At 36.8% G+C, this 12,638-nt stretch overlaps 2 protein-coding genes across 3 annotated transcripts; both read right to left on the bottom strand.

Annotated features, from left to right (window-relative positions):
* Window positions 1–3,220: 3,220 nt before the first annotated feature.
* LOC108376115 (E3 ubiquitin-protein ligase Bre1-like) lies at window positions 3,221–7,374 on the bottom strand. 2 transcript variants are annotated; one of them, XM_017632300.1, is made up of 6 exons: window positions 7,253–7,374; window positions 5,958–7,072; window positions 5,469–5,900; window positions 5,142–5,337; window positions 4,822–5,089; window positions 3,221–4,557 (listed from the first exon to the last, which is right to left on the bottom strand). In XM_017632300.1, exons 2-6 carry the CDS (start codon window positions 7,056–7,058, stop codon window positions 3,465–3,467), a joined length of 3,090 nt encoding a protein of 1,029 aa, XP_017487789.1. In that variant the 5' UTR covers window positions 7,059–7,072; window positions 7,253–7,374; the 3' UTR covers window positions 3,221–3,464. The 2 variants fall into 2 exon arrangements, with proteins under 2 accessions (XP_017487789.1, XP_017487788.1); XM_017632299.1 differs by having other exon boundaries at window positions 5,958–7,062.
* Window positions 7,375–9,784: 2,410 nt separating this feature from the next.
* LOC108376114 (tektin-1-like) lies at window positions 9,785–12,633 on the bottom strand (the record flags this gene model as incomplete). Its single annotated transcript, XM_017632298.1, has 3 exons — window positions 9,785–10,364; window positions 11,907–12,419; window positions 12,512–12,633. Coding segments are annotated over 3 exons (1,215 nt in total), but the record flags the coding sequence as incomplete, so codon positions are not given.
* Window positions 12,634–12,638: the final 5 nt, after the last annotated feature.

The following is a 12,638-nucleotide window of genomic DNA, read 5'->3' as shown; positions in this document are numbered from 1 at the left end:
AACCGTCTTCGATCGGAAGCATCGGCGTAGGGGTTGAGATTTAGGAAATGTGGTGTAAAAATGTGCTTCATACATTTAAGGGCCACCCTAGTGTATATGTGTATATATATATACATACACTGCCGGCAAAAGTATTGGCCCAGATGCTTTTTTACAATATATACAACATTTTTTGTTGTAATATTTTTCCGACAGTTTTTTATAAAAATATGGTTTATTCCACAACAAAAAACATAAAAATATAATTTCTAAACTTTGTGCAAAACTCGCGAAAACTCGTCAAATTTTCATGCAAATTTTCAACTCCCTAATCAAATTTTTTAGATTTTTTTTTGAGTATCTGCATACTCCGAAACATTCTAAATCTGATTAAAACGATGAAAATTTGCATGAAAATTTACTGAATTTTCGCAGTTTTTGCACAAAGTTTAGAAATGGAATAAACTATACTGTAATAAAAAAAAATTTTGGAAAAATATTGCAATAAAAATTGTTGCATATATTGTAAAAAAGCTGATGTGCCTATACTTTTTGCCGGCAGAGTAAATATGTACATAAATAATATATGTACTACACTCGTTTAGAAAAATGAGTTTCTCGTAATTTTTTTCTTGCTCAAAACTATTATTTTCAAAAGGGCATTTAGCTTAAGGAGGTTATAGGAATAAAAATCAAACAACAAAATTACTCTCTGAAGTAAGAGCAAAAAAGTGAGTAAGAACCAAAAAGTACGGGAACAATAAAACTATTCGCTTATCGCTTGACACTTTTCATGAATTTACCTGAAGAAAAAGTTCGGCTAAAATCTTCCAACTTCATTCTCTACACAACTCTCCAAAAATCGCTCTCATTTAAAGGATTTTGGAGTATGGAAACATTTTTCCTGTAACTTCCTGCAAGTTCGTGTAAAAACCTGTAAGTTCATGGAGTACTGGATCAGAGCTCTGACGTGGAGATTAGGACACAGATAGGAACCTAAACAAGATTCATAAGAGAAGAAAAGGAAACTGCGGCTGATGATCAGCGCTGGCAATTATTACTTGCGTGTACAATATGTATGTACATACATATATATCTACTTAAATATGTTTGAATAAAAGCCTCCTAGAGCCGACAAAAGACAATAGAATAGGGCACAGCGTGCCAAAGCACCACATGCGCCAGAATCAAGGACAAGGACATAATCGAAGGCAGCTGCTGTTGCTGCTAGGGCCTATAGTGTACCTATTGCGATGTCAAAGCAGCTGGTCTTACATGAATATAAAAAAATACATACAATAGAACTAATAACAGGACATTGTAGTTATTCCAGTTTTTCATGATTCCATTATGTATGTATGTATGTATATAAATACATATGTATATAGAAATACACATACCTAAAAGAATATATATTTTTGTCGGCTTAAAGTTATAGGTAATTTAAAGTTAACATTATTTCCATTCGACTTCGATAAATAAAAATTTAAGTCAAATTATCGTTTCAATTTGCTATTATTTGTAATGTCAGAATATGTTTACAGCTGTATTTAACAAAAAACAGGTATGTACTTTAAAACCGAACCTTTACTTTCTAATTCTCTATATTGTACCACCAGCCAGCAAATTTGCAGCAGCTGTATTTCGCGCACACACACACATACACACTTACTCACATTCACCGCTGGGTGAAAAATCAATTAAATCTTCAGCTTCTGCGGAAGTTATGAACTTCCTTTCAAACTCACTCTAATTTTCTACGCCTCAAGTATTCTTAATATTTGTTTAATACATAATATTTGCTCTTCACTTTATTCTTTCAACTATTTTTGTAATAAAACTTCACTACAATTTTCGTTATTTCACATTTACACACAATACAAATTCGATTTAAAGCGAGCGATTTGTACAAAAAAAAAAATACCGAAAAATTAATCGCAACGTATAGTGAACAACAGCACTTCAACCGCACTCGGCGTAGGATCGTACAGAAATGCAATCGCAACTGCTGTTGGCACTGCATGCAAAAAGGTATGGAAATTTCGTTATCTTACCACACTAAAGCAGGGTTGTGTTTGATTAGTATGAAATTACGAGCACGAGAAAAGGCCGAAAAAATACAACATAGCGAAAAAATTTAAAAACTTAAAATATATATTTACCTTTATTTACTAGAGAACTCTGCGGTTTACAAAAGAGCTCTGCGATCAAATAAAAAAGATTTGATTTCATTGATCCAATTTGGAACAGTATAAATAATTTTTTCGTGCAGAATAGTTGATGGTTGGTTATAAAACGCTAAGTAACGTTCGGAAATGCATCATCAAAAGAATTTTTCCGAATCGGAACACAAAAAAAAATATAATCATTAAGTACACCCTACAAATTTGCAACCCTGTGTATGCGTTTCCTTCCCCCCCTTCTATTTGGTTGATTAAGGAAATGGCCACCTTTTGCGAATCTGATTTTCACAACCAGATATGTTACACAGTTTTCCTGTGACAACTGCAATAGAATGGCAGCTTCCGGATTGAATATTGGCGCCAGTAAAAGTTTGACTTGTACAAATTATCTGACGCGTTTGGCATTTTACCGTAATATGAAAGAGTTTACTGAACGCGTGAACGTTTAAAAATTAAATCAAATATGTTTATGTAAAAAATTTAGTGCCCACATGAAGTATAGTGAACAACTACCGGTAAGAAGCGGTAAGTTTTAAATGTTACTATAATGTTGGTATGCAAGTTGGTAAGTAAAAAATAAAGGTATATACTGTTGTGGAATAATACCTAGGATATGGTATCCGGTTGTTACATTCCTAAATGCAGATACACACTACGGAAACGCCCGCAATGCAAATCGTCAGCCTTTACTTCTCAACTCTATTCAAGTTTGCGAAAGCAGGAATTGCTTTCAATAATTATTTTTAGATAAGGATACCCCGATATACATACATATGAATGTACTATGTACAAATTCCCAAAGGTATACTCTTATTGGCGTTTCTTATTATCGGTTCAATACTACCAAAAACGAAGGTTCGATGGTTCCCGCGACAGTTAGGTGTACGTAACTGGAACGGGTAGAATTTCTTGTCTACATGTAATTCATATGTGAGATGCTTACTCCATTTATTACTATATACAAATATTTTTCCCTAATAAAAATATAAATATTTTTCTCTAAAATCATTTAAAAACGCTAAATCTAAATTTCAAAAAAAAACACACACACACACAAATCAAGTGATAGAGGTAAATTTATTGCAAAGATTAATGCGTATTCTGCATACATCTAACAGTAAATCAATAGTTTATGGATTTTATATAGTAGACATGGAAAGTTTACAGAATTGCAAGAGCTTGCTTTAGACCTTAGCTAAACTTGGCTGCGCTTACGAGAGCAACAAGCTAGCAACTTTAATTAAATTAAAATATATTTACTAGCGAAATATGTTATGATGATAATAATGTAGCGTAAGTGTTTTAAGTTAAATAGAGGCGATGATAATCATTTGCACCGAAGGCGCAGTTACATTTAGGACACTTTCGCTGCCTAGTTTCATAACGTGTACGTAAGCAATCGTAACAAAAGACATGGAAGCATTTCGAAAGCACCGCATCCTTCCGCTTAACTTTACACGAAGGACACGTGAGCGTCTCTTTATATTCACGTATCTCTTCTAGAACTACTTCATCAATAGTACTACCCGCCATCTCAATCTTTTTCATACGTTCAGCCTTGCGCTTAAACTGCGCGAGTTCCTCCTGTAGACGCTTCGTTTTGTAGGCTTCCGCCTCAAGTGAACTAGTTTTCTCCGCTACTACTTGTTGCGCTTCCTTCATTTGTGAATGATATTTCTCTAAATGCAATTTTAAATCAGCTGCTGACTGTGCCGATTCGATGGCTTTTCGCTTGTGCATTTCCATCGCTTGTTGTCGCAGCATTAATTCTTTTTCTATAGTGGCTACCGTCGCTTGTAGGCTGCGTTCTTTCTCTTCCAGCTTACGCAATACAATATGCATTGCTTCAATTTGAGTATCTCGCGTAGTCATTTGATCGACCAATATTTGCTTTTCTTCTCGCAACAAATTGTGCATTTGATTGGCTTTGATGCGTTCCGACATAAGCTTAAAGTTGGCATCATCCTTCTCTCGCAGCTGCTGTATTAATCGAGAATTTTGTTCCTGCATATCTTCAAATGCCTGCCCGGTCACCTCCATTTCATTCAACAAAGCTTCTTCCTCATGCGAACCAACAAATGGGCGGGCATAATTTGTTCCACCAGTTCCACCCCAAGTATTCTCCACTGGCTTTTGACTAGCCACTTGTTTTTGTAATTCGTATTTCTGCTCTTCAAGTTGTTTTATCTTACGTAATGCTTCCTCATCAGCCAACTTTTTACGCTCTTCACGCTTACTTTCCTGTATCTTTTTCAATTGTTGGCGCAATTCCTCAATTTCTGAGCGCAATTTTTTCTCTGTAGCCATCAGCTGGACTTTATCGCGTTGATCCTTTGAAACGCCCTTATACATGTCGAGAAGAAGCTTCATTTCTTTCTGGTCATTCAATGCTTTTCTGCAAACAGAATAGTATTTTAATGGGATTTTCAAAAAATTAAGTTAGCTTGGTGATAACGAATTTTTTAAATATTTCAACAGTAGGACCAAAGGAGGGATATACATAGTTGCAATTCGTATAAACCACTGGTGTAACACCGTTTCGAATTTTTTTTTTTTTTTGGATTAGACCAAACCGGCAGACATTTGTGGTGCCGAATAAGAAGTTAATCACATACATACACATAAATTTATAGTATAAAAATAACAACAATAAACGTACTTCAATTGGGCTTTCAAGTCTCGCACTATTTCAGATTCCATTAATTTGATTTCCTTTGCTTTTGGCACATCCTTAGCATCTTTTTCCACTTTAACATTAGCTGTGCATGGTGTGCCTCCTGCGTTTGCTCCACTTGTAGCATTGCTATTTGTGCTGTTGGCAGCTTGTGCTTCTTTCTTTTCTCCCGCTGCGGCAGCAACACCTGTCGAACTCTTTTCCTGTTTTATACCCTCCTTTTGCTCCTTTGTTTCCTCTTCACCATCATCACCTGGAATTCTTTGAATATAGTTTATGTACTCAATCATTAATATCGTTCTGACCCTTAGCATTGGCACCTGGTTCATCTTTTACTGCGGCTGATGATTCATTTGTACCGGCGCCTGCTGCTCCTGTACCGCTTGTAGCGGTTTCTTCTTTCACAGAGTTTCCACTTTCTTGTTTTACTTCTTCTGCCGTGGGAGGTTGCTGTTTAGTACCTTCTAACTTAGCTAATGTGTCCTCTACCTCTTTTCGCAGCTGAAAGTATTGTGGTTGGTTATTAAAATAGAGAATACGAATTTGTTAAAACCCCACATCGATGTGCAATGTCTTAGCTACAGCGTCCAGAAGACTTAAGTTCATAAATTATTTTAAATAAATAAACCAACCTTGACATTGTCAGCCGAAGCATCTTTGTATTTACGTTTATAACGCTGCACCTCGCCTTTCAGCTGTCCATTATGATTCTGCAGCGATGTAATCAAATGCCGCATTTCTCTATTGATTGGCGCTGTTTGCTCATTAGCTGCCATATTCTGCTCGAATTCAATGCGTAAAGTTTCATATTCTTTCCGAATTTGTGCTAGCACATCCTCCATTTGAATCATTTCGCTGCGCACCTTTTTCTGCGCGATTAACTCCTCACTTTCCATTACTTCAATTTGTCGTAAATGTTGATTTTTGCTGGTTTGCAGCTGGTTCCGCGTTTCATCTAGCATTGTCTTAATTTGCATTGATTCATTATATAGAACAGAGAATTGCGATTGTAAGCATTTATATTCTGTAGTCTCGACAATCACAGACTCAGGTAGTTGGCGAATCTATTGGGCATAAATTTTTATTAAGTTATTTATTAGTGCATCTTCTAAAATACTTACATCCATTTTCAATTTCTCCACTTCCTTCAGCGTTTCCCGATGTGTCGCATGAAGTTTATCCAACTCTTGTAGGCGATTGTTTGCAAGCTCACGATATTCTTCGAGCTCTTTTTGTAAATCTTCATAATGTTGACTATTCACATTGGCTGTTCCGGATGTTTTGCCCGATGAAGAGCTTTTGTTGGGATCGCCGTGCATTTGATGGTAAGCCTTTAGTTTCTCAATTGCCTCGGCCAAATGATTTTCCAACTTATCATTGCGACAGTGCACTTTCTCCAAATCATATTGAAGCTCATCTATCTGGTTCTTCAATTCGGCATTTTCCGTTTCTTTAGCTGTCAGCGCATCCTGACACTCCTTCATTTTTAGCGAAATAGTGTGGAACTTTTCATGCAGAGAAGTGTTCAAACTTTGCAAATTCCGGTTCTCTGTCATAATTTCAATATGAGTTTGTTTTAAAGTCTCGTCAATATTGGGCAACAGATTATTTGTAACATTATCAGTGCCATCTTCACCCTCGGCGTTAGCGTTCGAATTGCTGCCACTTGATACGCCAGTACCTTCTTTCAATGCTATAGTGATCTTCTCATTGCGCTGCATAATTCTATCAATTACCTGCACAATTTTTGCTACCGCTCTTTTCGAGACCTGTACCCTATTGGCCAGTTTATCATCAAGTTCTTCTTTGTCCCATGTCGACAACTGAGTAAGGAAAGACGTTGTTACTTCATTTTCATTGCGATTTTCCGACTCATCCGCCGTCTCGGCATCGAAACGTTGCAAAAGTACACGTATATCTTCATTTAATTGATTCCAATACCGATTAACTACATTGAGAACCGCATCATCCTGCATCTGGCGTTTCTCAAGTTGCTCGATACGATGGCGCAGCTCTGCCTCCGTACGCATACGTTGTTCAATGCGTTGTGCGAGTTTTTTATTCTGGAACTCCAGCACTTTTATGTCCATTTCTTCGAGTGTCGATACTGGCCCAATAAGGTGAGGCTCAAAATGCACCTTCTTAATCGGTGGCTGCCCTAGGTTTGTGGTAGCCGCGACACTACCGCCACCACCTGCATCGTCAGCCCCACGCTTAGACATTTTGCTGGAAAATACTATATTTATAACATTTTTATAATGAAAATGTTAAAAAAAGGGAAAATTAAGCCACAATTTGGGACACAATGCCGGGTTCTAAAGGAAAGTCTTTTGCTTAGTTTTTTTGAAATATTTTCGATCAAGTGGAATACATAACATCAAAGTATTAAATCAATATAACTTTTTGAAGATCTTACCTCTATTTTTTGGAAAATAGCAGAATATTTATACAGCCAAAATAAAATGGCCTGAAAAAATTGATGAGCATTTCCCATCCGTATCACTGTAGCGATGAAAAATTGCTAAGCAGAAAAGTGGAAAACGAAACACAGAGTGATGTAGAACTTTAAAAATATGCCTAGATATCCAGCTGTAACCCAAGTCTGTTCGTTTACTTTACGCGTGGCATTAACTTTTTTTTTTTGGGAAAATTTTAAATAACTCAGATTTTTATTAACATTTACCAAAAAATAAATGTTTATACATTATTCGGGCACAGTTCGCCTATTTGTACAATGATTTTGGGACTGTGTCCAATTGCATTATCCGATTAAAAATCAGTCACGTGAAGTAAAGGATTAGGGTTTAATTTAAAACAAAGGCTTCGAATATCCGAGCACTAATTTATTAATAAATTCGGTTTGAAATAGGTTCCTTTTTTGTGATTTTGAGGTGGGTTATTCGCAAAAATACTGTGGATGGCGTAACCGGAGTTTCAGTTTTCGCTGTCAAAATGCTAATTTTGGGTGCCACAGCCCCTCCGTTTCCCATCACAAAATCACTGTACAAATAACCGAACATTTGCCTAATTTTCGGAGAAAAAAATTTATCGGCGGAGTTGGGGCATTTTTTGGCCGAAGGCAAACCAAACTGAACTTTCGTGGTTGCACATAGACGAAGTTCTAAACGTATAACTTTCGATTCGTGAGTGTATTAGGCCTTGTTAGTCTAAAGGCCGCTCTAATTAAAGGATTTATGTCTTTTTTACCCAAAGGATAACCAAAGAGTCTGGCATTTTAAAGTTCTTCTAACCTTTAAAAGTTTTTCTTGCGTACAGAGTATCGTACTCAAAAATTAAAATTAAAAAAAGGCCCAACCTTTCCACCGAATGCTTTCGGTCTCAAAAGAACGGATGAAAATTCGCCTCTCGCCAGCTCGTCGACAACTTCGTTACCCTCGATGCTTCAAACTTTCCGTTCTGCGATCCTTTTTGCTTATTTGGCGTTCTGCCATTCACACCTGGAATTTTCAGCCAAAATCAGATTTTTCAGTAAGGAGTCAGAAAACTTATAACTTCCTGGTATTTTGCTTCAATTTACCTGCTACTCTTCCGACTCTGCCTGACCACACATACATATATGTATATACAGCCGCAGCTGAACAAAGATAACGCAACGATAACGGGGAACGACCCATATCTATATCTGGACAAGGACTGTCACTGCAAATTATTCCTCAGAAACCATTTGAGGAATTTGTATGCTGTTAAAAAACAACCATATTATAGATGGGTATAATGTAGGATGTTCACTGAAGTTTCAGGTCTATTGTGGCCTCATTGCCCATCACAAGAACTAGTTCAGCTGAAGGCCCTTATGAAACCCATCAGTTACAGAAAGTGAATGCGCGTAACCTGCTAAATATATTTTGCGTTTTCCTAGCGACCGTGTCGCACTCTAGATGTAAATGCATTGAGCAAGTGTCTGCCACCGTATCATAGTAATAAGTGTCGCCTGAGCTAATTCCAGGGGTTTTTATGTGCGCTCGCAGCCTGCCATGATCCTGGCACTATAGCAAGAAAGGCTTCTGGTTCTATTTTTCGAACCCCCGCTGCCTCTCAAGCTGATCTGCCATTAAAGATCGAGTCCAGTAGCATGGAATGAGTGCTAAAGTTACTTTTGAGTTATTACTAATAAACTCCACAACAGGGGATACAGTAGCCATGTCTAACTACGTTTATAAACACTTGTTTTAGGTGGGAGCTCAAACTCAATTCATAAATAACGACCTCGTAAAAATCTTAAGCGCTGGCTTACCTAGGGTAATGGAATAAAATTTGGTTTATACCTACTCGAGAAATGGTAGCTTAAGTATTTACATACACACATATATGGGGTGATGTAAGCAATTGTTTGAGATATTTAAATTTTTTTCTAATAATTGATACTACAGGCTTTGGAAAACTCAGTCTTGGAGCGATTCTCAGTTGAACAACGCGTAAAAGTGATCCAAACGTCGGTGCCGATTAAAAAAAAACATCATGAGGCTAATTTTCACTGCAAGGAAAAACTATGCGCCCAAAACGAGTCACTGTTTGGTGTGGTTTTTCAGCTGGCGGAGTCAACGGACCGCACTTCTTCGAAAAAGATGCCGATAACGCTGTTACGGTGAACGGTGAAGGTTATCGTGAGATGAAAACATACTTTTTATTGCCGTTTCAACAGAACGGTGCCACTTGCGCAGTCTTACTGATTCACCATATATACTATCCGAATAATAAATACTTACTTTGTCAACGTTCCCTGCCTGGATTTGTTTTTAAAAGAAAATCTTAGCTAAAATTAGTCCTCTAAAGCAGCTAATTTTATTGTAAATCGAACGTGTGATACATGGCAGTGTTTGAAGAATATGCAGTTTCTAACATTCGAATATATACATATTATAACTCTCTACAAATGCAATATTTTTATGTTTCAAAGATTTTCTTTTAATTTAACTGTGTCAAAAATTTAGAATGATTGGTATTTTAGAGCTTGCCTAATAGTCATACAATCCACCTCATCAATTTTAATGCTGTTCGCCTTAATGTTGATCTCCTCCTCCTGCATTATCTGCACGTGTAACAAGTAACGCAAGGAGGCTTTATTCTCATTTATCTTCTGATTTAGCTTACATATGGATGCCTGTAATGCTTCCATCTCATGATAGAGTGCATCCTGCACACTATCGCAAGTCAACTCAAGTCCGGGACGACGTGCACGATTGCTCAATCGTGTCTGGCAGAGCGTCAATGAACGTTGCTTATCGACCAGCTCCTTCTCCAATTGATGTATGTTACGCTGCATTTCGTGTATGTGATTCATGCAGTCGTTGTGCTTATCTTCCAAACATTTCTTTACATGTTTCGTTTCGGAGATACGACGCTCGAAAGCCTCATTGGTGCGATCCGTTTGATTTTGCATATCCTCGCATACTTGCTTCAATAACAAGTCGATGTATGCTCGCAACTGTGCAGCCGAATTCAATTCCTTGGCATTATCCTCAATATTTTTATAGGTTGTATGTTGCCACTCGCCGAGGGAGTAGCGACTGTAAGAAAAATATTTTTTGAATACTTAAAAAAATAATCTACGTTATTGCAGTTGTACATAAACCGGATACAGAGAAAAAATTACAAGTCTCGAAATATTCAAATTGGACATAGCCGTGTAATGAAAATTTTACTACAACTATTTAAAAATTTAGATACTTGTTTTTTTTCTGAATTAAATTGGAGGACTTGCTTTTTGAGAAATTTCTTCCTTGGTTTTGATGTTACTATATCTACTGAAAATCGAACTCGAGACCTGTAGAATAATATCTCGCAGCTCTACACAAAATATTAAATTCTGAAAAGCCTTTAGCTACAGCTTTAAGCTTACTACCGAACGTGGAGGCCTAGAGCTCTGTCGGGCCAAACTTAAATGTTTTTACCAGTGCTGAGTAGACGAAGCTTTTAGCCTATGTATGTATGTATGTGCATCTGTCTAAAATCTATAAAAGGTTTATACACAGCACTCAATTTAGCGGAAGGAATTAGTTTAAGATTTTTTTGTATGTACATTAGGGTGGATCAGCATAAAAAAGTTGCAACTTTTCCGCCGGAAATATAAAATTTATTAAATGGCATATTCATTTTCGTAGGAATCGAAAATTTAAATTTTTGTATAGAAAAATTCAAAACTTTCGATTCGTACAAGAATACTCCTCTAAATTTTAGGGCTTCCGCGAAAATATCTCGGAAAAATATTAAGATTTACGTGACCTAGACCGAATTGAAATGCTTTTAAAAATCTCATTTTGATTCCAGTGATACAATTTTTGAACATTTTTATGCAAACCTTTTAAGCTTAAACTCTTCTATCATCTAAGGTGATTTGTTAACAAAACTTAAGAAAATAAACGTCAGTTTTTGAAAATCAAAGCAATTTTTTAGCCGGTTGAAACTTGTATTAATTAAAATTAAAACTAAAAACTAAAATTACATGGGCTATACAACTGCATACCCAGAAATGTTCTGAAGATTTAGATTAAACAGTTTTATAATTTCATTAAAATTTTGGGAATTTTTATTTTGCATAAAGTTTGTTTTTCTTAAAGCTTGGACAATATTTTTAATGGGAAAACAACAAAAAAAAAAACCTTGAAAAATATTGTGAATATTAAAAAAAAAACCAACACGTGGTCACTTGTTTGAGTCACTGTTTACATAGAAGCGGAACTTTTGTTGTTGTTGATCAGCGTTTCATCGTAAACGCATTTTCAAATCTCGTTCTAAGGAGATTGTGTGATACATAATAGTGGCGTTCCAGATGCTTCACGATTTGCAAGGTTTTACAGGAAGTCGTTCCAGGTGACCACCTTCCATAAGTTTTATTAATGGAGAAAACAGCTGTTCCTGCAAATCGTGAATACCGTCAAGCATCTGGAACGCAACTAATATGTCCGCGGAATCTGAATTTTTTTTAATGTTTAGAACTTTCAATATAAAACTCTTGTGCAAGAGTTGCCCGCCTGTTAAAGTTAGAAACGTCCAGCTAACCTTTAAAATTTCACTAGTCAAAAAGCACTTTTAATACAACAAAATCATACCATTCCAAATTGGAGAGATCTTTGCCGGTGCCCAAATGACGCTGTGTCTCACGTAGCGTTAAATTATTCTCATCGATTAGCAGAGATTTATCCTTCTGTGCCAAATCCTTATCTAGCAGATATATGGTAGCACGTAGACTACGTATCTGTTCGGTTGCCTCTTTCAGTGATCGATCCATTAGACACTGACAACCTCTGATAACCTTCAATTCATGCCGCAAACAACGATCGACTTCGTCATCGCACAGATCCACACCAATGCGTCCCTCACGCAATATTTGACAGCGCTGATTTATAGCCAAGGATTTCTCTTTTAGAAAGTCGATTGCATTGAGAACACGATTGCGATATGTATTGAGTGCCTCGTCCTCCAACAAAGCCGTTTTCTTTTGCCTATTCAGCTCATCTAATAAAAATCGAATCTCGCTTGTGCGCTCACGCATATGATGCTCCACTTCGCGCTGCCAAGTCTTGGTAGTATCTTTAGTTTCGTCGACAGTGCGTTGAGACTCCCTAAATGTTATGGGCGTTTTATATACATATATATAAACTGCAATTAAGCAACGACAAATACATATTTACATATATGTAAGTATGTAACTTACTCCACAATGCGCTCCGCTAAACGCTCCTGATCACAGGTAATACGAAATTTCACTTTATTATTGAAATCCCAATCCTCTTCGGTATACTTTGGTGGAATTCTCGCTTGTGGTCCATAGCCTTTGCCCG

This window comes from Rhagoletis zephyria, unplaced genomic scaffold, assembly GCF_001687245.7.
Source record: "Rhagoletis zephyria isolate East Lansing unplaced genomic scaffold, Rhagoletis_zephyria_1.1 Rzeph_scaffold_09912, whole genome shotgun sequence".
In the NCBI taxonomy this organism is placed as follows: Eukaryota; Metazoa; Arthropoda; class Insecta; order Diptera; family Tephritidae; genus Rhagoletis; species Rhagoletis zephyria.
The sequence above is the reverse complement of the archived record's forward strand: the minus strand, read 5'-3'. Positions and strand labels throughout refer to the sequence as shown.